Source organism: Athene noctua, chromosome 12, assembly GCF_965140245.1.
Source record: "Athene noctua chromosome 12, bAthNoc1.hap1.1, whole genome shotgun sequence".
NCBI classification, from domain to species: domain Eukaryota; kingdom Metazoa; phylum Chordata; class Aves; order Strigiformes; family Strigidae; genus Athene; species Athene noctua.
Window position 1 is genome coordinate 23,320,369 of NC_134048.1, and position 24,990 is coordinate 23,345,358.

The following is a 24,990-nucleotide window of genomic DNA, read 5'->3' on the forward strand; positions in this document are numbered from 1 at the left end:
CTCTTCGGGTGATGTCCCACGGGTTGCACTGGCACCAGATCTTCTGGAAGCGTGGGACAGCGGTGGGATGAGGGTAGCACTGGGGCTGGGGGAGGAGGGGACAATGGCTCTGTTCGCCTGCCAGGTACCACAGCGCGCAGGAACCCTGAAAAAGCCGAGCAGGAGCGAGGTGCCCAGCGCTCTGCCCAACGCTACCCAACAAAATGTCAAATTGGTACTTAATAAGATACATCCATTAGTGATTCTCAGCATTTTCTGTGTACGGTTGTGAACACAGTGCATTAAGGTAATGTGTTATAAAACGTATCCTGATGATATATTAAATGGATATAATTAAATGGATCAAATGATTTTTCTCCTATGGCTCTGGATGTTGCCATGACAGGCAAACCAGGAGTGTATCCTGTGCCTGGTTACTCAAGTGATTGGCATTTAACACCATATTTCTGATCTAAAAATGAAATGTTAGCCAAAAGTAATATTGAAATGTTATTACATTGGACAATTGCAGATGTCCATCCATTTTCTTTTCCAAAGCTTAAACTTTTATAGCTCTCTTGAAAAGGCCATTGTTCTGAAGTGTTACAAAATTAAGAGATTGATTTACTGTCTTGATGATGTTCCCTCCAGACAAGAGATTGACCAGGTGAAATGTTAATGCAGCCAGTATTGATGACAAATAGGAGACTAGTTCATGCGGGGAATTACACAGACCCAAACGCTAACCTCAGTAAATGGTAAGGACTAACACTAAAGTCGAAGCCCTTCAGCACCTCGTCTTCATTTTATTCTTTTCTGTGATTAGCTGAAATGTTTAGTGATGCTCTTGGCAGTTTGAGCTGGTCCTTGCAGAAGACATTTCGAACGTCACGGCAGCTTCTCATTCTGCAGGTTCCCCGCGCGAGTCCCGGTGCAGGTTTGCGTGCGGGCTGGAGCAGAGGCCGGGGCTGGACCCCTCTCTGCTGTTACCCCACACCCTCCTGGATACCCAACCCCTCTGGTTTTCACCTTCCTCATAATAAAATGGGCATAATGGGGTAATTAACGCCGAGCAGGAGCATGCTGGGGGAGAGGGCTCTGACAGAGGGGTCACCAGCCCTGGCCCCGCCAGCGTCTCCAGCTCCACGGGCCGGTCGCTCTGGGAGAGGTGCAGGATAAAGGGTGTAGCAGCACCCAGGTGTGTTTCATTCAGAGGTGGGAGAGGTATCAAAAAAAAAGCCTTTTAACTACCGTCTGAGGCGAGGTGCTGCCGGGTCTTTGCTGTTCTGCAGACAGAGGAGAAGGTGGTGTGGAGCCGCGAAATCGCTGCTCGCATCAGGCCGAGCGCGCACGATCCAGCTGTAAATGTGATTTATGAATCCTGGCTGCTCCTCTCCTACTCTGCCTATTAAACTGTCTCTCTCTCCCTGTTAATTGGACTCTGTGACTGGGAGAGCTATAACACAGGTCTGAGCAGTGAGGAGCATGTCTCGGCTGTTCTTGTTAAATTTAAAAAAAAAAAGAAACAAACCTGAGAAACTTTCCTGTGAAGAAGAGTGGGGGGTTTTGGAGCTGAGGGAGATGGGGCGGGAGGTTTTGGTCCGGCAGAGCTGGTTTCCTTTGCTGCGGAAGAGATCTGTGCCGTTTCCCAGTGCACCGTAACGGCAAAGGGAGCCAGTTGTTGGGGGTCTCTCCTTAGACCTTCAAAATCAGTGCTGTGCTTTTTTAAACGCAGCTGCTAATTGACTTTTCTCCACTGCGAGCGGATAAATTTAGCCCGTGTGCTTTGTGCCGCTCCGAGGTGGTAGAGAGAGCAGCTTTTAATAGCGCTGCCCCCTCCTGCGCATTGCCTCCGCTCCCTTCGGCTCCGTGGGGATGCCGGGGCGGGTGGGGACGCCGAGGAGGATGGTGGTTGCGGAGCATCGTGGAGAAAGGCCGATGCTTCTGCCGCGTCAGGAGCCCCGACTGCCCGTCCTGCCCCTTCCCAGGGGAGCTCGCTGCTCGAGGGGCGAAGGGCGCTCAGGGAGGAGGTTGGGGCTTAAAAAGAGAAGTTGATAACACAGCCAGCAGCTGTCGGGAGCCCTAGCAGTTGTGTCGGTGCCCGCAGCGCCGGCTGGAAGCCCAAGGGCTGGGACTGGAGCACGTCAGAGCCGGCGGGAGGAGGAGATGGGGTGCGTGTGCTGCTGGGCGCAGGCTGCCGGTGCCCTGCCTGCTGTGCTGCCTGCACCTCTCCCTGCCTCCGCCAGCGCAGAGCCTGCGCGGGAGGGCACGGCGCAGGCCGCCTGCCGTGGGGGCGTTTGTTTGGGCTGATCCCGCGTTTGAACTGAAATACAAAGTTGGTTACGGCGAGCTGGCGTGTGCAAGATGTGAAGCGCTGAAGCTTTTTAGTAAAGTTGTTCCTTAACGACGTTCCAGCTGCGTTTAAAAATGCGGCCTCCTTCTAAGCTGAGGCTGGTTTTAGTCACTGAGTTCATAATTCAAGAACGTATATATCCTCACTTATTAAAGACCAAGAAAAAAGGAAGCAAAAACCCGAAAGTTTATTTTCAAGTGTGCTGTGGGAAATCATCGCGTAAAATGCAGTTTGTAAATCAATACTTTTATCTTGCTTGATTTATACATTCCGTTACATTTCCCAAGTACGATTTACTATTGAAAAGCAATTTGAAAGCAGGAGCATGTTAAAGCAGAGGCAGTGGAGCCCAGGTCAGGCGAGGTGCCCGCGGTACCAGTTTCAGGCCCCCGTTACGAGGATCCTGCCCCGGAGAAGCTGCTCTTAGCTGGCAGAGCGACAGGCTCATGGTGAGGTCCCAGCAGCCGGGACGGGCACCTGAAGCATGTGCAGCTGTGTGATGTTTTAGCTCGGTAAGCAATGTGCTACACATAGCCCTGCGAGCTGGCCTGAGCGCCGGTGCTGGGAGGGGCAGCCGGGGTGCTGGGGATGGCTCCTGGGGTGCTGGGGTCAGTTCTTGGGGTGCTGGGAGGGCTGGTGGGGTGCTGGGAAAGGTTCTTGGGGTGCTGAGGTCATTTCTTGAGATGCTGGGTAGGGCTTTTGGAGTGCAGGGAGGGCTGTTGGGGTTCAGGGAGGGCCATTGGGGTGCTGGGGAGGGCTGGTGGGGAGCAGGGAGAGGGCTGCAACAGCCATGTGAGAAGCCGGGGAGCTGCTTCCCCCCAAACTCCCATGGAACAGCCCCCTCGGAGGTGGGAACGGGTGCGGGCCGGGGCGCGCGGGGTGAGGACGAGCGGCGCTGCCTGCAGAACGCGGGGCTTGGGCTGCTGCTCCCTCCGCGGAGCCACAAGCCTGGGGAGAATGTGTGACTGAGCTCCCCGGGCAGGGCGGGCAGCGGGGTGTCCCGATACGCACGGGCGCTCGCCCAGCGGGGGCCGGGGCCTGGATTCGCAGCCTGACACCCCGCTGCTCCCCGCTCCTCGGCCCCCGCACCCGGGTGCCCCCACAGAAGGGCTGAGGAGGAGCAACAGCCTCAGCCATGGGGCATTTTTAGTGCTGAGGGATCTGGGGGAGTTGGGAACGGTCAGGGTGAGGTTCATGGTTGGGCTGGAGGAGCTGCAAGGGCTTTTCCAACCCGGATGATTCTGGGGTTCTGCATTTGACTCCGTGAGCCGGTTCCGTAGTTCCTCTCCGAGGGCTGTAAGTGCCTCCCTTCCCCGCTGCCTCCTCACGCTTTTGGGGAGGGATGGGACATTAAAACCTTTGGCTAACACCTCTTGGCTCTTTAGCGTTTATTCGTAGAAATCAGCATGGAGGGTTTCTGTGTGCGCGTGAGGATTTTGTTGTTGCTACACGAGACAAAGCCATTATGTGCTGGCAGGCGCTGCGCTGGCTGGCGGGCGGCATTGGGTGGCTTTCTGCAAGGCTCCCCGGGCAGAGAGCTGCCTCTGGAATACGGTTTTCCTGTTGGCAACCCCCGGCAGGGCCGATCAGTGGGCTGCCAGGGGCAGGGAGAGCAGGGGAAGACACGGGGAGACGGTGTTAAATATACTCGAGCGAAGGGAGACCTTGAGAGGGCAGCACCGCTGTCATCTGAGCCTGGGGTTCCAGCAACGACACGATAAATAACCAAACGTCAACAACAAACAAAACCGCTGCCCTTTGGGTTTGTGTGGTTTTAAAATTCCAGCCCCTCGAGAAGAATGTGATTACTCGGTTTTCTGACAGCTGTGGCTGGAAGCGGCGGAGACTTTCCCAAGGGCACCGAGGGCCGCGCTGCGGGGAAGCGAGCGTGGGGACGCGCCGGTTCGTGGTGCCCAGGGCACTCTCACCATCACCTGCTGGGGCCAGGTTAGCGGGGTTCTTCCCACCTTGCAACATGCTTCCTGGGTGAAGAACAGAGAAAAGGAGGCAGGGGCAGGAACGTGAAATTTGGGAAATTGTACCCAAAATGTTGCCTCGCCGAACGCGTTGTCTTCCTCACGCGTTGCTCTGCGGAGTGGTGCAGCCGGGGCAGGTAGGCAGCTGTTCTGTTCGACGGGGTAATGCCAAAGAACAACTTGTTTATTATTTTTAACAGATATTTAACACGGTGCCAGAGAATCCGCCATCGAACTCGCAGCTGCTGTTATCTCGCAAGAAGAGCACGGACTCGAAGCCTCCCTCCTGCAGCGAGAGACCGCTGACGCTCTTCCACACGGCGCAGCCCAACGAGAAGCGTGAGTGTGCCGAGCCACGGCTCCCGGCTTTCCCGCTTGGCACAGTTTTTGCCCCAATCGTGACTAATGGATTGTAATTCCCGTGCCATTCCCATGCAATTTTACTGGTGTCAGTGGAAGAGGCGACTCCCGTAAGCAGATCAGGCTTCGGTTTCTCCTGCTGTCACGTTGACGGGGAGTGTGAAGATTGCCTGGCATCCGAGCCCGCAGCCAGGGCCTCGCACTGAGGCCGCGGTGGCCGGGTATAGGGTGTTGCTGCCCCTTCCCCACCTGACGGGCCCCGCTCTCATGTTCCTCCAGCCCCTTCTCGCCGCCGCCAGCTGCCGAGATGCTCTCCCATGCACAGGCACAGCGCATGTGCCCAGGGTGGGCGCCCACCGGCGTCTCCGACCCTTTTTGGGTGCCCTCAGGCACTTTGCCTTTTAAAGACATGAAAACCCAGCCAGGAGGTTCTGCATTTTTCTGAGGATTATGTACCACAGCAGTTTAAAAATGTTGAGGATCATCTTTCCATTTCTGTCACTAATTGATGCTCCAGATATTTAGGAGTCAGCGCCCCATCCCTACTCATGGGGGGGCAGAAATGTGTCTGCTCAGGCTGTTGCTTCAGGTTGCAGCGTGAGCCCAAGCCCCGGCTCTTCCCGTCCCTCCTGGCCATGCGCTCCCAAGCCTTGCCCAGGCTGCTCCTGGAGCTGGCTGGCTGCACAGGGAACTGTCCCGGTTGGATAAAAAAGCAGGAGAATAACCTGGGGAGCAGAGCAAGTGCTCGGGGGCTCAGCCTGCTTTGCTCGGGCTGGGGGGAGCGCCGGGAACGGGGAGCAGGGGAGGGCTGGAGTTAACCTGTCTCCCCAGGACTTAAAACCCCGAGGTGGACGGGGTGGTTGCTGTGTACTTTGCTGACTCTCAAAACATGTGGGCCTGTCTGCCTCTGATTGAGTTACTGTTAATTATCAGGCACTCTCATTTCCGAGGATGTCCTGACGGTACACGTGGGTTTAAGGAAGCAGTGGCAGCCCCAGAGCGTGTGCTGGAAATAGTGTCTCGCATGGCTGTCAGAGGAGCCTCAAATATCAAAAGCTGCTTTTGAAAAAATTCAGCCCAAGTAATTTATTTGCTGCTAACTAAGCAGTTGCTCGTTAGACTCTAGAGTCGCCTGGCTGCCGGAGCCTTCATGTACCGTCCTCCCCTTTTCTAGAAGAACTGAGTTCATTTCTTCATTTCTGCATTTATTTATTCCCACGAGAAGCAATGTTTTCTCACCTTTCCTCCTGACAGTCCGTAATCTCCTGTGTCTAGGGGAAGTCACCACCCTTTTATTCAGTGTTTGCCATCCCTGCTGCACGTGTCAGTGTTTAAATAGGTATTGGAAGAGGTAAAGGTGGCTCAGAGGAGCCCCAGGCACAATGGGAATGCTGAAGGCATGCTGCAGGAGCCGTTCCTCTGTGAAACAAAGACATAGTAAGGTCTATATAGCTGGAAGTTGAAGCTGGACACATTCAGAACATTAACAGAGTGCATATTTTTTAAGACTGAGAGCAATTTAACCATAAGAAGTTAAGTAGGACAGTGAATTTTCCTTTACTTGAAATCTGTTCATCAAAGTCAGGTATCTTTCTAAGATTTTCACTCAAATTCATCATGCAAAGCTGTGTAAAAGCAAAAATTACAATGTTCAACAGACAGGATCAGGCAAGAGAGCAGAGCAGATGATAGTCATTATTTTGTTGTTAAACGTTCACATTTCTGCCCACAACTGACCCAGGAACTGGATATTGTGAAACGAGTGTCATTAACACAGCAAATACACCATTTTGTCCCTTATCAGTTTGTCATTATAAACAGCGTTCTGGCCCTTGGCTCGTATTTTGTTACTCGGAATGCTTTTGTCATCACTTCTGTGCTCCCCGTGGACAGCTGTTACCGAGGTGCCCTGGGTCAGGTTATCAGCCCCGCTGCGCTCCGGCCGGGGCTGGAGGGGAGCCCGGGGAAGCTTCAGTGAGGCTCCTGTGGCTCTGCTTGACTTATTTTCCATTAAGGTTCTCACAAGGCTTTGGGTAAATGGTGAAAAGTCAAACTCACGTCGACGTGTTGCTGGTTCTTGAGCTGGAAGAGGAGGGCTGAGACTGGCTGAGCAGTTCAGCGACGGGAGAGTTTGTTGTTTAGCGAAGGGGGGACTGCAAAAAACTCTGCGAGCCCAGCTCTCCCTTAAGCCCCTCCTTACCAGCAAAGTAGTTTTGGGGGTCTTGGAGAGAAGCTGCTGGTTTGGGTTGTTCACTCTCCGCTCTCTGGAAGGCGGGAGCTGGGCCGTGGTGCCAGCAGAGAGGAGACGCAGCCAGGAGCTAGGGCCGGGGGCCTGGGCTGTGCTGGGGGGGGTCAGTGGTCTGCAGCGAGAGTGGGGCTGGCCCTGACCCCCCCCAGCTCTTCCGCGTGAAGGAGAAGAAACACGCCTTAGCTGACGGGCAGCTCTGCTCGTGTAGCTGTAAGACCAAATTAAATCTCACAGCAAAGAATCCTTCACAGAAGCTTTTAAAAACATGAAGCAAAATACAGTACCAAGCTTTTAAAAAGGAGGAAATAAAATCAATCAAGAGTCTCAGATTCTTCCATTCATCTTCCTTCTTCTTTAGATGAAACACTTCCAGTTTCTTGGCTGATAGGGGCTTTAATTCAATTTTGGCCGGTCGCTAGCTCTGAGATTAGGCAGACAATTGACACTGATTTGTTAAGCTTACAGAGCTTATTTTCAGACTTCAGCCTTGGGCAGAAAATGTTTGGAAATAATAAGACGTGGTGTTAGACCACGCTCCGTCGGCTCGGGCCCACGCTCCTCGCAGCCTCCCGTCCGGCTGGGGGGGCTCAGCGGGGGCAGCCCCTGGGCTCAGCCACCTCGGCACACTCCGGAGCTGCTCTGTCACAGCACAGCTCGACACCTGGCAGATGCAAAAAACAGAGGAGTGATTTGAGTTGGCCTTTGGGGTTTTAAGGTCTGTAGGCAGCTTAATTTCTCTCTTATTTCATCTGCTGGCTCCCGCGTCTGCCTGTCAGTATTTGTGGGGTCAGCACTCTGCTTTTCTTCACTTTTGCCTCTTACGTTCTGCGTGGATAATCTTTTTCATCATAAAGTGCTTGTGCCTTCCGAGTCCCTTCTGGGGGAGCTCAGAGCTTCGTGTGAGAGGACGTGGGGCTGCGGCGGGACCCGGCGCGTGCCCCTCTGTCAGCCTGGGCCCCCCTGTGACACCCACAGCCTGGGCCCCCTGTGACACCCACAGCCTGGGCCCCCTGTGACACCCACAGCCTGGGCCCCCCTGTGACACCCACAGCCTGGGCCCCCCTGTGACACCCACAGCCTGGGCCCCCCTGTGACACCCACAGCCTGGGCCCCCTGTGACACCCACAGCCTGGGCCCCCCTGTGACACCCACAGCCTGGGCCCCCTGTGACACCCACAGCCTGGGCCCCCCTGTGACACCCACAGCCTGGGCCCCCCTGTGACACCCACAGCCTGGGCCCGGCTGCAGCGCCGGCACAAACCCACCTCCTGCTCCTGGGGCTGGGCCCAGAGCACGGGCCAATAAATGTCTTTAAATTGGGCCCTCTGGGGAATCACTCTGTGAGCTTTTCGTGGTTTCAGGCTTCTTGTTTGAGCCACCGTATGGCTCAAAGCTGATGAGATTGTTTGTATTTTCCTTTTGGCATGTCAGAGAGTGGGAACCGTGGCTGGGCAAAAGCCCCGACTAGGGACGTTGGGGGAACACAGCCGGGGACAGAGGTGTGTGCGGTGCTGGTTCCCTCGGCGGCTCGTTGGAGATCAAGGTTCATAATTGCAATTTCAGGAGCGTGTTGACGTGTCTCAGCACAACTAACATATCCTTGGCTTTGGCTAATCTCTGGAAGATAAGTTCAACCTGAGCTAAACCAAGTTTTAGCCCTTTCTTGCTGCCCTGTAGGCACTGATTTTGTCCAGGTACCAGGAGAACGCAGCAGCTCCAGTGACGGGGCGTGACAAGGAGCGTTAGACTCTGCTCTTCCCCCGGCACCCACAAACCTTTTGCCAGCGTAGGCTTTTCTCTTTGAAGTGGTGGCAGAGAGTTGCCACAACGTCGTGCTCTGCTGTGCCCGAGACAACACCTGCCAAGCTATTGGACAGAAATGTAGGTGGTTTCTGTCTGCTGTACGCTCAGGATTAACTTTTCCTGTGCCCCAGGAGTTCCTCTGGCACTGTTCTACCCTTCTTTAAATGCATACGGGATGCAGATGAGCACTACACGTTCTCCTTCTAACACAAGCAGAGGTGTACAGTTTAAAGGGATCGAGAATAAGGGATTCCCCGTTACTATGTGCTTTTTGGTAGTAATTTGATCATATTAGTGTGCACTGGAAAAACAATTTTTTTAAAGATTTATCATTGAAGTAGGACTCATTATGTTTTCCACCAGGTGCCTATCTTTGAGGAAAACACCGTCGCAGAAGTAACAATTCTCTGCAACAGGGCTGCTTTCCGTGCCATCGGTGATGATAATTGCTTCTCACAATTACAATTACTGATTATACGGAAAAGGCATCTTATGAAAACGAATTAATGTGATTTTAGGTAATTTGGCGTAGAGCTGAGGAGGGAGCCCATGCTACGGATGTCGGTTTGGGATGCATAATATTTTCATTCCTCACTGCTGAAGTTACACAAATAAGGGGAAGTCTCTTAAGAGAATATGCTCGAGGGAAACAAGAAACTCCAGGAAAGCCCCAGACCGTCGGCAGAGCAGCGCCGGCGTTTGCCCAGCGCGGGGCCGGCAGCACGGCGGCAGGAGCGGGCACGAGGCACTATTTCAGACTGGGTATAAAGCCAAGTTTCTGACCCACAGCTGCTCTGTATTTCAGAGGAGCTGAGCTGAGGTGGAGCGGGGACCCCATCCCCTTATAGACCTGGCCAGGACAGATCGATAGCCGTTGACGTCCAGTGGTAGGCTGAAGCATTTTTTGCTGAGATAAACGTCAGTTGGGTGATCTGTCCTTTTCTTGTTCTGAAACATTATCCTGCTGTCACACGAATGCTCAGTCCCATGGCACCCAATTTCAGTCACAGAGAAATCCATTCCTGTATGTAGTTTGCATTTTAATTTTTTTCAGGTTGTGTGGTACTTTGGATGCCTTTAGGAACATAAAATATTAATGCCTTGAGAAAAATGAATATTTTCTTACTAAAAAAGGTATTAATTTAAAATGGAGCTGCAACTTTTTTTTTTTTTTTTAAAAAAAAAGAAGTGCCTGGTATTTGTTGTAGTTTAATGTATAAAACTCTGTTAGCTGACTGCCTGTCTCTGAGATCCGGTGAGATGCTGCCCCGTTTGCGTTAGGGCCGGGGTTATTACCGGGAGCGCACGGCGCCCAGCGCTACGCTCGTGACTTTTGTGTGCGGTGGCAGCTCTGTCTGGTGGCTGATGATTCTTGGGTTTTGATGTTTTTTTTCAGAGGAGAACAGGAACAGCATCATCAACTCCAGCCTGGAATCCGTCATCTCTTCAAACGTAAACAGCTTCCTCAACTCCAACAGCGCTCCCCAGCCCAGCCTGAACTCAAGTGATCTTGAACTAGAAGTAATTAAACCCAACAGGCCAAATTCACTGTAAGTACAGTGGTAATTAGTGTTTTATAGGCTCTCTGTCCTTAATCTTTAATCACGGCTGTTTCTTACTCTTAATCCCAGCAGTTTGTTGAAGAATACAATTGAACATTTTAATTTTTAATGGGTGCCTAGCATGTGCCCTGCATTTTTAACTCAGTCTAAGTGGTGGAATTAGTTACTGTGGGTTATATCTGCTGGTGAGTTTCAGCTCTAATTATTTTGCACATGTGGAATATTTTTTGAGCAGAACTCCGCATTGCCGCTTGAGCTGCTCGACCCATCTGGTGATAACTCCAGCAAACACAAAGGACTTTTTCCTTCTGAGTTAAATTCGATGACTCCTGTCAGTACAGTTGATCTCCAGCCAAATCTGTGCCATTGCTTCTGCTATTGCTTCCTTCATCTGGAAAGTTCAAGGGAAAAAATAGCGACCTTAGCAATGACTCCCTGGGGAGGGCTGAGTTATTTATGAAGTCCCCTGAACTTGACACAGCTGAGCCCTCGCGCCGATGGCCGCCTCTGCTGGGGGAATTTCCTTCCTGCCGTGGCTCTGCCGGGCCCGATAGCATTTTCCCACAGAACCTCCCCTCCTCGCACATGTGAAGATCTGCTCAGATCTTCAAGAGCCATCGCAGCCCTTGCAAGCCGCAGGCAGTTTCCCCCGCAGCGCTCCTCGGCTCGCCCCTGCCTGTCCCCGCGGGTCGGCCGGCAGGAACGCTGCTCCCTCCACGGCAGTTTATGGCCTCGCTGCAACGCGGCGACCTTCACAATTGAGGGAGACCTTCCTTCCCACCCCTCCCGTCCTCCCACGGGCCCCAAACACTTCCAGTTCCCACTCAACCGTAGAAGCCCCCAGTCCCCGGGGGAGCAGACAGTGGCATTCTTGCCTGGCTATCAGCAGGATGGCGAAGGGCTCGGAACGGATGAGTGCCAGGGCGGGTGCTGGTGGAGATGGTGAAACCTGTTGCTGTTGTGTTGGCTGGCGGCAGGGGCTGGGGTTTGGGGGGGCTGCGGCGCAGCCTGCGGGGACAGCTCAGGCCCCTGCCCTCAGCAGTTTGCAGGGGCAGAAGGGTAAGTAGGTAAGTACCCAGCGGGCAGCCGGCGCTGCTGCCCGCCTTGGCGTGCCTGCGACAGGGGACAGGCTCTGGCTGCCATCCATCCGCTCTGCCTCGCTCCTCACCGCCGCTGCCACTAAAACCGTGAGCTGCGTGAGCCCCCGACCCGCCCGGCCCCTCCTCGGCCTCTCCTGGCGCTGCCTGCGGGAGCAGGGCTGTGGGGCTCGGGTCCCTGCCTGCCTGCTGCCTGCGGATCTACGTGCTGCCAGAAAATCGCCTGCAGGCAGAGTTGTGGGGGCAGAATAGAGCATCCAAAAGGTAGGACACCTCTAAACCAGGGCTGCGCGTGACGTGTGTTATGTACTGAGTAAAGATGCCTCGATATCTCCTGCCCGCACTGTTGGTTAAACTCTGGAAGTCGGTCTCATACCATTCCCCCAGAGGATGCTTTTAGTTTATTTATCCTTTGACGGGGGGAAAAAAATGATGCGACTTACAATAGAGCAAGGTTTGCGAGCCTGAGTCTTGCTGTGACCCTACAGGAATTGTTTGCCAAATTTGCAGTTTTTCAAATTCCAAGAGTTGCCTCTTCCCAATAATTCCTTTTTTAAAGGAAGTCATAAAGAAGCTCAGCAGAATAAATCCGTTAAAGCTATGTGGGGCTTTGGGGAGTGGAGGCGTCTTGCTGTTACCGAGGAATTCAGTGAGCAGACTGGCAGCAAAACCATTTGCTTGCCGCCAGTTAAGGGGCCTTTACAAGTTTGTGAAGTGAAACAGTGATTATCAGGGCAGCTCTTGTGACTCTGACGACGTTTGTGGCATTTGGTACTTTCCCTCAAATCCTGTGATTATGTGGTAATTTTTACACACGCAGGAATACACAAGTTCCTGGTCAATGCTGAGCTAAAGGTTGAAAAGCGAGCCTTGAGGTGGGTGAACAATACCACAAAACAAATATTTTCTTCTGTATAACCCCAAATATTTAAATATCTTTAACCCAATCTTTCGACGAGAAACGAAGCATCTGACTTTTATTCTTTTTAAACAGTAGGTATAGATGTCACGTCAGCCCCTGTGTGCCCGCACAAGTCTGTGCCTGTGGTTTTGGCAGGTCTGGGGTGCTGTGGCAGGTGGTGAAGCGCTCTGGGGGGTGTTGGTTTGCAGTGGTGAGGATGAGGAGGGTGAGGAGGGCTGCCAGCAGCAGGTCTGTCCCTCAGCCCTGTCTGAAGGGTGCCAGTATCCTGGCAGCTCTGTCGTTGCTGCTCTGCAGAACCACACGAATAATGTCTCTATAAAGCCGCTTCTGGTTTTTAAGCAGCTGAGTAATCTGGGTTTGCGGGAAGCCTTGGGCCTACGCACGCTGCACTCAGTCTGGGGTGTCTGTTACTGCCGTGCAGGGGGCTCTGGTGCTCCCCTGTAATTACTGGACCCACAATTAAGGTAATTGGCAGTGGGGAAGGTCTTGGGGTGCCTTGCCCTTTGTGCTCCTTCAACTACTCTGCCAAATTCTCTGCCGGTGATGCGAGACCCATCTTTGAGCTCTGCTTCAGGACTTTGGGCTTTTTTCTTGCATTCTTCACCATTTTCTGTAATTTTTTGGCCATGGACCAGGGCCATCCTGTTCGAGGGCCCGTTCAGGAGGGGTTGGCTTTGGGGCAGCCTCCCATGAGTTGATCAGCTGCCTGAGCCTGGGAGCCAGCGCTCGCCAAAACTCAAACCCTGCAGCTGAGGACCTGTAAAATTCCAGGTGTGCGGAGGCCAGGAAGTCCTGCTTTCCTCCTTGAAAGAAAAAGGGATTTCTTTCTGAACAAGAAACACGTTAAGAGGACAAGTACAAAAGAATCCTGGATTCGGTGTTTCCTTCCCTTCAAGGAAGGGACCTCTGCTGCCCTAACAGGACAACAGCAAAGGTTAGTAAATTAATTAAAAACTACTCCAGCCCAGAATTTGACTTACTCCTGTTTTCTGCTAAATGCATCCCTGAAAAAAACGGGCTGATGGAGATATCGGTGCAGGGGAAATGCCTCATTAATTAGGGCCTTCTGCTTCATTCTGAGGTTTGGTGCCTTTTGCTGCGTCTCTTGCCCCCAGCAGGCACGGTGACCCCGGTGCTCCGAAGCAGGCAGAGCGTGACAGCTCTGATGGGTAAAACACACTTTTTCCTGCTGGTCCCAAGGTACCAAACTCTGGGCTGTGCTCAGGGAAGCTGCGAGGTTGTGTTGCCCCGAAGCCGTGTCCACCGTGGAGCCAGCGGCCGGGCCGGCGCTGTGCCTGACGCTGTCACACTCCCCGTGGCTGGTTGCCTCCTCCCCACAGGCCGCAGCGGAGTTCGGAGCTGCCACCTCCATCCTTCCAGCCGCGGCAGAGCCCGAGTGGGGTGTCCCCACACGTGACGCTTCGCATTGGGCACGGCAGCTCCTGGCTGCACGGGAGCTGGGGGAGCTCCTCACCCTCCGCAAAAACGCTTGGGGAAACTGCAGGAAAGGGACTTGGGTGGCTTTAACGTTCCTCTTATTAAGCTGAAAACTGATGTTCTGTGGAAATAACTCCTGTGGATCTCAGTGGGAGACGTGTTGGGACTACCGATGTTAAGGACTGCAAGTCTGGGGGATTCCTTGTTTTCCTTTCGCTGCAGTGAGCGCTGGTGCGATCAGAGGTTGCCTTTCAATGTGTGATGCTAAAACCCACGAACGCTCTGAAACTAGAGGTATTTGTTTGAGCTCTTGTTTCTTGCTTCTCAGCTCCCTTCTGAATGCTTTGAGTATGCCGGGGGTCTGCTCTGTGGGCGGCTGAGCCGGTTCCTAAATCCCCGCCGTGAGCGTGTGCCGTTGTCCCCCAGCCCCGGGCTGTGAGGAGCGTTGCAGCAGCGACGGCCCGTCCCGGGGCCGGGGTCCCCCCGCCTCCTGCCCTTGCCCCCGTCCCTGTCCCCCCACCATGGGCGTCGTGGTCCTTCTCCCACTTGCCTTCCCTCCAGCGTGGTCCTTCACCAGCCAGGAGGGAAATTGTTTTGCTGCAGGGCAAAGGCTCTTCCTTCCCAGCCACCAATCGGGGGTTTTACTATGGGAATGCATTTATTTAGTAGAGCTGGGTTTATTTTTATGGAAAAACCGCTCTGGGCGGGAGTTGTACTCGGTGAGTCAGCAGGACTCTGCTGTCCCGTGCCAGGAGCTGTCACTGCGGGCGGCGGGGCGCAGAGGGAGCGGGGCTGCCTGCCCGGGGCCACCAAAGCCCCAGGGAGGGGGGATTTGTTTTTAAATAAGCGTCTGGTTTCTTTATCCTGCCCTTCCAGAAAATGTCTTCCTGAGAAAACATGGCAAAACACGAAGCAGAAAGCGCAGTGTTTCTAGCATAGACACATACTTCAGCTGAAGTGGGGGAAGTTTCGAGGTAGACTGTGTGATCATCAAAGGCAAAGATTTTAAATTTTAAATTCCTTTTAAAAAAGCACCTTGCTCTGGTGGCTCTGCAGCACGTACCTGTGGAGCCTCGGACCTGGGGCGTATGGCTGCGGATAACCGACGCCTCAGTTTTGGGGTTTGTAATTTTTCTTCTCTGTTTTATTTCTCTGTTAGTCTCACCTGGGTCCCCTGGATCATTGAAAGAGCTCTGCTGCCTGCAGGGCCCCGAGTGCCTAAATCGGAGGTGGGTGCTGCAAACGCAGCCGTGTTCCACGGCCTCCTTAGAATCACCTTTTAGTGCTTCAAATCAGCGCCATGCCTTAGTCTGAAATTAGCTCTTGGGTAGGATACTGGGCGCTGCTGGCTGGCCCCCGGCCTGCGACTTGCTGCGGGCTGTGACAGCTGTTTGCAAAGCTGAGCAATAATGTGTTGCAGTTCGGAAAATAAACAGCAGCCAAAAGTCACTGGAGGAGGTAGATGGAGTGGCGAGGGTTTCAGTTTCTCCTCTCCCATTAATTTCTCGTGGTGTGGGACTGTTTTGAAGGCGGGGTGGGGCCGGCTGATGTTTAGCAGGGTAACTAGATGAGCTGCATTTTTGTGCTGCGTCTCCCAAAATTCCCAGCCCGGGCTCTTGTGAGTAGGAACGTGCAAACGATACCCAGGGGCCTTCTGCCTTCTCTCTCTACGGGTAAGGGGGAGGGAGCATCGGAAGCGCCCAGGAAGGGCTGGGCTGGGTGGCGGAGCACCAAGATTCACAGCTAGCCCTGGGGACGGTTGCCCAGGTCCCGCGGGCTCCCTGTTTCAGTGGTAGCCACACACCCCGGTCAGCTGGCCATGGGACGACCTGCCGTGGCTCCCAGGGAGAGGGGCGGCGGGGGGCTGTTGGGAAGACAGGCTGGCTGCTATTTCCTGCCCAGAAAATGGGACTAGAGTACGAAAGCTGGACGCTTTTATTTTTTTGAAGTCCTTGGCCACGTCTTTGCAGTGATGTTTCCCCATGGCGGCTCTGAGCCCTTTGTAGTTTTTGCTGCCGCAGGAGGACGGCTCCGCCGCCGCTGCTGGAGTGCAGCGCAGCATGACACACTCCAGGGTGGTTCTGAGCAGCTGAGCAGTCGCTTCTCACAGGTTTCTAATGCCCCCTTAGAGGCTGATTTCTGAAGTTATAACACCCTCTGCCTCTGCTGGAAGATTTATTTAGCAGCGTTCGCAGAGGCAGAAGCCGGCCGTTGCTGGGCTGCCTTGGTGGCAGGGTGCCCCAGGAGAGCCTGGCCGTTTCTGCTCGCCCGGCCGTTCCTCCCCCGGCGGCGGGCAGGGATTTGTGCCAACCTGCCTGTTTGCCTCCGGCGTGTCCCCGCCGGCCTCTCGCGGGTTGAGCGGGCAGCGCTCTGCCCGTAGCTCAGCCTGCCCCCACGCCTCCCGAGCTGCCCTGGGCTGAGCTTGCAGAGACGAGACCTTCCCGCAGGTGGGCAGAGCTGGCTCCCCGCGGCGCGTTCGCTCGTGCTCCTGGCAGATGCTCGCCCCTTTTTCCCGTGTGAGGTGACTTTGGTTTAACGCCCCGAGGAAGCACCGTGGGTGCCAGGCCCGTGTGTGCTCGGACCCAGCAGCACCCGGGGGCCGCAGGGCTGGGGCGAGCCCGGGGCTCACCGGTGGCGTGAGAGTGGGATGAGCTGCAGGAGAAGGTTTTACCTCTGCAGAGCAGGCACAGAAATGCACCTTTTTTTCTGTGGGGTGGGACTCGAGCGTCAGCTGTGTGAGTGGGTGTCTCTAAAAATAGCAGGGACTGAGCTATTCAATAGCCCAGACCTCGGGCACCGGCAGGCTTGGCTCTGCCCGGGGCTGACCTGGCATGACCCTGCTGCACCTGCTTGGCCTCTCTAAAGCCCCGAGAAGCCCCCCGACTTTGGAGGGGATCCCCTGAGGTTGGGATTCCTCACGCAAAGGAAATGCCAGAACGAAAGCTGCCGTATGGCCCCTACAGCCTTCATTTCCCTGCCCTGGTGCGTACGTGATCTGTCCTTTAATGCCTCTTGCTTTCCCCCGGCGGTGCGGAGGGCCCGGTGCGTGCCCTGCCGTCGGGCAGCCAAAGGGCAAAGCTTCCCCAGTGCTCTGGTGCTGACTTGTTTCAGCTTTGGGGTACACAGCTTGGCAATCTTGATGTCCTTTTAACGTAGGACAAGTTCACGTGGCAGTCGGTGTCTGCTTGGTTTTGTGCCGGTGTGATCATTACAGAGCAGCTCCCGTGACAAAGTCAACGCTTTACCGGTTGCCCTTGGGATTTGCTTTATGGGTGCAAACCAAGTCCAAAACAGTGAACGCAGGAAAGAAAATCACTTGATGGAGAAAATATCATCAGTTGCTCCCTCAAAATGAAATATTATTGGCCATTTTTGCCCGATTTATTGCGTAGATACAACCAGCGTGTGCGTGACGGTGTCTCCCACTCTCCACACCCTTCCGAGCCCATTGGCAGTCCCGGGGAAGCTGTGGAGACCCTTGAAGTCGGGGCTTTTCCCCGGTGATGGGGAAGCAGGGCCTGGCCGGGGGAGGCTGCGCCCAGAGCCGAGGTGCTGGGGGCTGCGGGACAGGCTGAGCCCCCACTCCTGCACCCAGCCCCGACGTGTCCCATTCGCTGTACCTCCTGCACCCCAGGGACTCTGCCCTCAGGGAAATAATAGCTTTGGGAAACTTGGATTTAGCCATCACGTGTCTATTTGCATTTTACTTTATTTTCTCATTGACCAAGTATGGCTATTTCTTGCCCTCCATGCGTATGGAAAGAAATGAGGAGCAGATCTAAGGTCTAGTGGTCATGAAAAAAATAACCCAGTTAATCTAAGGAAGAGAGGTTATTCCCATGTGCTCTTGATTTACAGGACCAGAATAAATCTTCGTTAGGCATCCCGCTTAAAACTTGAGCAACATTTCTCTGTCCCTGCCTGAAAACGAGAGACATTTCAAGTCATATGTATTTGCAAAACAGCCTCCCTCAGCGACTTCTTACTGGGCCTGGGCAGAGCAGTGGCCACGATGTGCCGTTTGAAGGATGGCACCTTCTCCCCATTGCCCCATCCCAGTGCCCTGCTCCGAAGTCCCTCGCCATCCCAAATCCATGTCTAGCAGTAGAGAAACCAGCGTAGCATCATCAGTGTATCAAACAGGACAGGGTAGTATTTTTTTTTTTTAATAAATAACCTCTTAAAAGCGTAAATGTCTTCTGCATTTGTCTGCTGTGATGCACATTAGCAAAAGCACACTAGCAGAAGTAACTAGACCTTTAAATGCTGCTGGGTCCTTGCAGAATTTGTCACTTTTTCCACTCTGAAAAATAACTACATAAACATGACACAGCCTTATTCAGCAGCTCTGCTCCCCATGCCTGTGCAGAATGCAGATCTCTGCAGCAAAAATAAATTGTTTAGTTTTGCCTGACTTTTTTAAAAAAACTTTTGTGGAGTTGTCAGTAGTAGGAGTGATGTGAACTTTACAGTACCCTGCTTCATTAGCCACATTCCTGTAAGGACAAATCCTTATTTCAGGAGCCATGTCCCTACACTGTCAGCAGGAAGATTATCCGGGTGCAAAGGGCAGCAGAAGCTGGTGCTGGTTGGGAATTCAGGGGAGAGTTTCTTGGTTTCTGGATGCCGTGTGAAGTTGGCAGCTAGAATAAACTTCTTTTATTTATAGAAAGACCCCCCTGAAGGCTGTTACGGAGAGCATGTCTGGGGAGTTACTTGCAGGCTATGAAAGCCTAAGAACTCTTTACAGCCATATGCAGCTTTTCTTTTCCTGGGCACAGAGAGGCTGTGAGGCAGTGCCGCGTGGTTCTCGGAGCAGAGCTCGGTGAAGGCACGGCAAAGGGGTTATGTGTGCCAGTGCTCCGGGGAGTGCTGCTCCAGGGGTGAGACGGTGGTCGTCCTGGCACCCCGGCTCTAGGCCCGCTTAACTCGTGCAGTGGAAGAAACCTCTCCTCAAGACTGGATCTATTTTCCTGTAAAATACAGTGCTTTAAAACATCCTGGCAAAGCTGAGCTTTCTCGGGGCCGCAGAGTTAACCTGTGCTTACTGTCAGTGATCATCTCCGGGTCTGTCACAAAATACTGTCATTTCTGTCTTGTTCAAGTGCTGGAAATGCTCAGACGCTTTGAACTTTCATTTGGGTTTTTTTACGGGTGTTTGTGATATATTCTATTGAACGTCTTGTTGGGTAAATAGAGTTGGAGAGGCCAAGGCGGTTTGTCCGCGGGCAGCAGCAGCCTGGCCTGTGCCCTCTGTCCTGCCCTGGGATTCGCATCCTCTGAGTAAATCCCGTCTTTATCACACCGGATTCAGCAGTGAGAGCCGGGATGGCAGCTGCTCAGAAGTGTTTGGTTTCAAGCTAGGAAAGTGTCCAGTTGCAGCTGAGGTTACTAATTCCAACATGGTGTTAGATGAGCTGTCGGGTGAAGTGGAACCAGCTGGTCTTGTGAGGGAGATGCTCCTTAGTCACTGCTGCAGTTTTCACACCTTTAAAATGCAAACGAAGTTGGTTGATAACGAACTGTTGCACTCACCAGATAACATCTTGCTGACTTGGCAAAAAGATTTACCGTCCTTGTCAGCAGAATGCTTCTGCTGGGTGCCCAAAGCAGCACCGTGAGGTCATCCCGCGCCATGCAGAAGCGGGGACGGTGCCGGCAGGCTCGGGGCTCCCGTCTGCACCGCGGGCTGCAGCGGCAGCACGGCCGGGAGCCACGGCCCCCGCCGGCAGCTTTGGCTCCTCTCAGGCTGCTGCTGCCCCGTTCGGCGTGGCCCAGGCCTCGCGAAGGCTTTGGGAGCTGCCACATTATATATACAACCTCGGTAATATCCATGTCGAATGCTTCTGCCCTCTTCTTCTCCCTCTTTCGCTGCCCATCCTGTTTTCTCCTGGGACTGCACGAATGGTGCTGGCACGAGCTGCACAGCCCCTTAGTGCTGGGGTCTGAGCTTCGCCCGCTCCAGAACGGCCACTCTGTGAACAGCAGCGCAGGATTTCATCTCCCCCTTTCCGATGCGCCCAGGTTGAAGCCCAGCTGGCTTTTCTTACCGGTACAGCCGCGTGCCCGAGGTGGGACCCCCGTCAGAGCCGGGCCGTGTCCTCTCCACCTTCCGCATCCCCGGGGCCAGCGCCGGGTGCGGAGGAGCGGGCAGTGCTCACCCCTGGAGGGAGGGGAGGTCCATGTGCAGCCGAGCCCCTTTGAGGTTTTTATTCCTCTTCAGCCAACTAAAGCCCTCCCTGGGGTGTAACTGGTCACAGGTGACTGGTCTGAGAGCAGCTCTGGGTTCGGGCAGCAGCTGGTTCCCCTTGGCAGCGTGTGGGGACCGTGGCAGTGCCAGGGTGTGGAGGAGCCTCCAAGCATGGACCTGCCAGGGAACTTTTGAGCTTGTTTCCCTCTGAGCACCAGCGTTTCTCAGAGGTCAGGCTTACAGGTCAGAGTATTTCTGAAATAATCCCTCCCCTGTTATCAAACGGTGTAGATGAGGTGCAGAACTGATGCGTTTCATGGTTTCAAGCTGTATTTTCCCTATAAGTACGTTGCCTATTTCAGAAGGATGAAAGAGGTTCAGGAGATAGGAACCCGGCAGTGCTCCTAAAAAGAAAAAGAAATATAGGTTAACGTAAAACCGTACAGAGACCATCAGGCAGGAGAGAGCAGGCAGCGCCTGCCCGTCCATCCGCCGTCCAGAGGGGTTGTGCTGTGTCAGAAATGAGCCCTTAACCTGCATGACCTCTGCAGTTCCTCTCCCTTTTGTCACTTGCCCTTGTTTTGCAGAGGCTTTCATGGCTCTCTTTCTTTCCTTTTGCTCGTGTTGTTTATATTCCTGAAGAATAACAGCAATTAGAGGTGCAGAAGGCGCAGGAGCGGGTCCCACCCTCATCCTGCCTTCCCGTCAGCCACTTTGAGAATGTCTCTCTGAAACGGCATCTCTGGGACTTCTGTTTAAGAAATTTTCTCATAAATCAAGTACTCCTGTCCCTAAGGAACCTGGATTCTCACCCGCTCTACCCCCACCCCAATATTCTGCCCTGCTTTTAATATGGAAAAAACCCAGGAAAACGCACTGGTTTTTTTTTTTATTGACGTGTGTTGCTGTAAAAATGGGGTAGTTTGTGCTCAGAGGGATCCTCTTCCTCCTGGGTGGGAGAGCTGGTGCCCAGGAGGGTGTCCTGGGGGCAGCAGCTGGCAGGGATGGGGCTGCCAACCTGCTCAGGGGGTTGCATTGAACTCCTAACGCCAGCCGAGCGGGTCTTGCTGTAGTAAAGACATTTGTTTTTACTTTAGCCTCATTTTCTAGTTCTCTCTGTTCATACAAAAATATAAAAAAAGCTTTGTGGTGGGCACAGGGTGCCTGGACTCTTACATGGCGATAGAAAACTGCCTGGTACGTTTTGGGTAGGTAAAGCCGGACCGAGGAAATCGGAACTTGATTAATTGCGAGGCTTTGGGCAAAACAAAGCTGTTTCTTCTTCCTTCCACCGCATTGTGTCCGGCTGGCCAGGAGCCACCGCGGCTCCGGCGAGAGCCAAGAGCTGGGAGAGGCGTTGTCGGGGCCCTGCGCTCGGGTCGGGGCCCCCCCAGCGGGCCTCTCCTCTGCCACCACGGGTCCTCTGCTGCCCGTGGCCGGGGGGTGAAGCCCTGAGCGCCCGGCCTGTGCTGGGCACCGTTTGGTGACACACAGCTGGGAACTGGTGGGGCTGGAGAGCCGCCTCTCCCGCCAGCCCTGCTCTGTGCAGCCTCGCAAAGCTCGGCCCAGACCCCAGAACGCTGAGCTTTGGCCTAGTCTGGGTTTTAATTGCAAAGGCCAGCCGCGAGGGGCGGATCTTCTGACTGCCAAACAAAAAATGGCATTTTTTAGGGATTAGGTAAAATCTTGTAATCATAGCTCCTCTGGAAAAGCCTTATCTACATTTCTTTTTAAGACGAGCAGACCTGTTCCCGGCTGCGGTCGTATGCTGGGACCGGGGGCTTTACACTTGGCATTTGTGGTCCCAGGGGAGTGGGATGGACGGAGCTGGCGCGAGAGGTGCCCTGGGTGGTCCCCAACCCCGGGTCACCCCGGGGAAATTGCTGCTCGAAGCGTTGCTTTCCAGGCAGTGTCACGACACACAACTATTCTGCCTTTCCTTCCCTCGGTACCTCCTCGTGCAGCTGGCCAGGGTTTGCATCTTTTCTGTCTCCTATCAGAGATGCGACGTGCTGCCGCGTTGCTTGTGGAAATGGGGAAGAGCCCTGGGGACACCCCTGATAACTGATCTGCACATAATTTTGTCTGGAGGGACAGAGGATTCTCGGCTCTGAAGCTGCTTTCAGCAGCAGAAAGTCAGCCTGTGCCATTTGATGCGGATCAGGGTGAAGTTACCCCAAATGTAATTGTTTCCTCTTCTGTCTGGAGTCACAGGAAATATTAAAAGGTGACAACAGCAAGATTGGGGACAACGCAGCAAAAATGAGGTGTCAGGTTCTGTGCCAGGAAAAGAAATGAGTTTGCTGCAGAGGCTCACCATGAGCATGGCTTGAAGGGCACTTGGCGGCACTGTGGGCTGGGCTGGGCCCTGGGGAACGGGAAAATGCCAAATTTCTACAACAAAAAGGCAGATCCTGCAGCGGGGAAAGCGACCGTCCTGCTCCAGTCACCTGCCGGAGGGCCCAGGGGTGTTTCTCTGCGCCGGGCCAGGCAGGGGGGTTTAGGCAGACGTCTCCAGGGGCGCGTTGCATTTTGTATGTTAGACATGGGGTTGGCTTTGTGTTCAAGAGGAGCAGAGATTATTTCCAGCTTAAAACAGAAACCGCCTATCTGCTAGTTTTCTTATTTGAGAAAAGATCCTAAAATTCTCAGCCTGTTGCTTGGCTTATTCCACATGACGTAATATTCAAAGTATCTTATGATTTATTTATTTTTTTTTGGTGCAGACTGTTGTAGGGGTGCCTGTCTGTTTGGTTTTTTTAAAGCGGTTTTAACTTGGGAGTCCTAGATTGTGCCTAGTTAGAAAGCTCCGTAAACTTCAGTGATTCAAGGGTCTGGCAAACATCCTTAAACCCGTTCATGAAGAACACCAGCAGCGTACTCAGACTCTGCAGATACATATACTTGAGGCTTAGTTGCTGATGGCAATACATTTTAAAACTTGCACGTATATACATGCATATATTTCTTAATTCTCTCCTACGCTGCGTTTAAATAATCCCGGATTTATTTTCTAAGCATCTCTGTGATTCCCTGAGGTATTTTAAGATAGGTGAAAAAGAGCCATGCCTGTAGACCACCAGAGCAGTGATCTTCTTTTGGGGAGGGCGGAGGGAAATGACAAACTTCCATTTGAGGTGAGATATTTCAGGCTGTTTGGCCAAGAGGAAAAGTCCAGCACTGAAGCAACGCCAACCTCCCGCAGCACCTCAGCTCAGCGGGCTCGTTGCTTTGGGCTCGCAGAAGGAAAAGGTCAAAGACAGATGGTTTATCTGTTTTTTTTCTGCTGTGTGGGCTTTTCATATCCCCCAGAGTTTGGAACAACAACTTCTGAAAGCTTTAGCTCTTTCACTTTTTAGTTGGCTCTTGGTCTAGAAACTTTCCACAAATTGAACTTGAAAATTAAGCCAAATATTCTCATAAAATAAGTCTCCAGTTCTGTGGCTAACCCCATGTGAACTAGTAGTCATACGTCAAAATGTTTTCTACAGGCTCATCCATTAAAACAAAGGTAATTTGTCAGGCTGAGAGCCCTTTCACTAATGGGATCAGGCGCCTCTTCCCTTTCGCAGCAGGAGTGAGTTATGTGCTTGCTCTGAATCTGCTGCTTTGCCGTTCCCGGGGGTTGGGCTCCTCCGGGCGCTTTGGCCCGCGCGGGGCGTGGGTGGCTGCGGACCGATGGACAGACGGGTGGACGGACGGACACTGCAGTCGCCGTGTTCCTCCAGCCTGGCTCCCGCCGACCGCAGCTTTTCCCAGCGCTGCCTCTCAGGAGACTTTTCAGAAGTTTCTGCCTTTGAACAGCACTGCTCTGTTTGTGTGATTTGCTCTGGGAACATCTAAGGGTGCTTCTCGCAAGCTGAATTAAATTAGATCTCCCTCCAAGATCTAAAAAAGCGCCTTAAACTTCAGCGGCACATACGCTTAAAAGCCAGCTTTCTTGAAAGCCCGGGCAAAAAAATACAGACATTGCACTTTCACTTCTTTCTTAATTCATGTAATTAGTGTGGAGATAGCTGCATAGCTGTATTTTCTTCAAAGAAACTGCCTCGGACAAATATTGGCTAATGGAAATTTTACTTCCAAATAAAGCAGTATTTGAAAATACATTAAGGCCATTGTGGGGAAATGGATGCGGGAATCAAAGATGCTACACCAAAGCCTTCCCTGGGGCAGCCCGCGGAACAGTCTGTATTTTGTTAGGAGCTGATGTGCAGATCTCAGACTCATCTTCTTGCTGGCCAGTCCTTTCTTTCTCGCGGTTCCCTTCCCTGCCCGCCGCCCCCCTTCTGCCCTTTGGCGTGGGCTGGGTGGCAGGACCCGGGCTGGGTTTTGCTCCGTGGCTGCGGCGCAGCGCTCGCCCCCCACATCCCGGCTCCGCTTCGGGCAACTGCTCCGTCTGCTTCAGAGTTTCTTTTGGGCAGAAATCTCTCAAGTGTGAGCCTAGCCAAAATTTTTACTGAGACTGCTGAAAGCGAAATGATAGTAAATTAGGTCTTTCTGCCACCTATAAATGTCAACACAGTCAAAATATTTTAAAGAAATGGCCGAATGCATTCTTTCTGCAGGCAGATTTAATTCAAAATCAAGGATGTAGCCTAGACTCTCCCTTGTAAAAGTCTTTTGACGAATGTGAGAGTGTTTTCTGAAGGCAGTGCTGGTTTCCAGCTGTACCACACAGGCACTGAAAATGCTGAAAATGTACCAAAGCTCCCCAGTCGCCCAGCAGCTACAACTGCCAGGGCCAGGAGCGAGCTGGGGTGGGCGGCGGGGCGGCGCGTGAGCGGGGTTCAGATGGGGACCACCTCTGTCCCGGGGCCCCCGACCCCCTCCTCGCCCCTGATCCGATTTCCCAGCAAAAGGCTGACAACTTGCCCCGAAGGGGCAGGAGGAAAGCAGGGCTGCTGGCTCACAAAGACATCCTGTCTCCCTCTGAAAGAAGATCCTTGTGCCTAATTAACTTCATAAATTAGCTGGAGCTGTAACGCCACCACTTTAACCTAAAATGGAGGTAACCCAATCTCCCCGGCCCTTTCTGCCGCTGTAAGGGATCCTGCCCGCCG

The 24,990-nt window shown here is 53.3% G+C and overlaps 1 protein-coding gene across 6 annotated transcripts in view; it reads left to right on the forward strand.

The window, feature by feature from the left end:
* ARHGAP26 (Rho GTPase activating protein 26) overlaps positions 1-24,990 on the forward strand; it is a 146,493-nt gene that overhangs the window by 104,255 nt on the left and 17,248 nt on the right. For all 6 annotated transcript variants that reach the window (XM_074916427.1, XM_074916429.1, XM_074916430.1 and 3 more), the window contains 2 exons: positions 4,509-4,647; positions 10,116-10,269. In XM_074916427.1, coding sequence (XP_074772528.1) covers positions 4,509-4,647; positions 10,116-10,269 — 293 coding nt within the window. The remainder of the gene's footprint in view (positions 1-4,508; positions 4,648-10,115; positions 10,270-24,990) is intronic.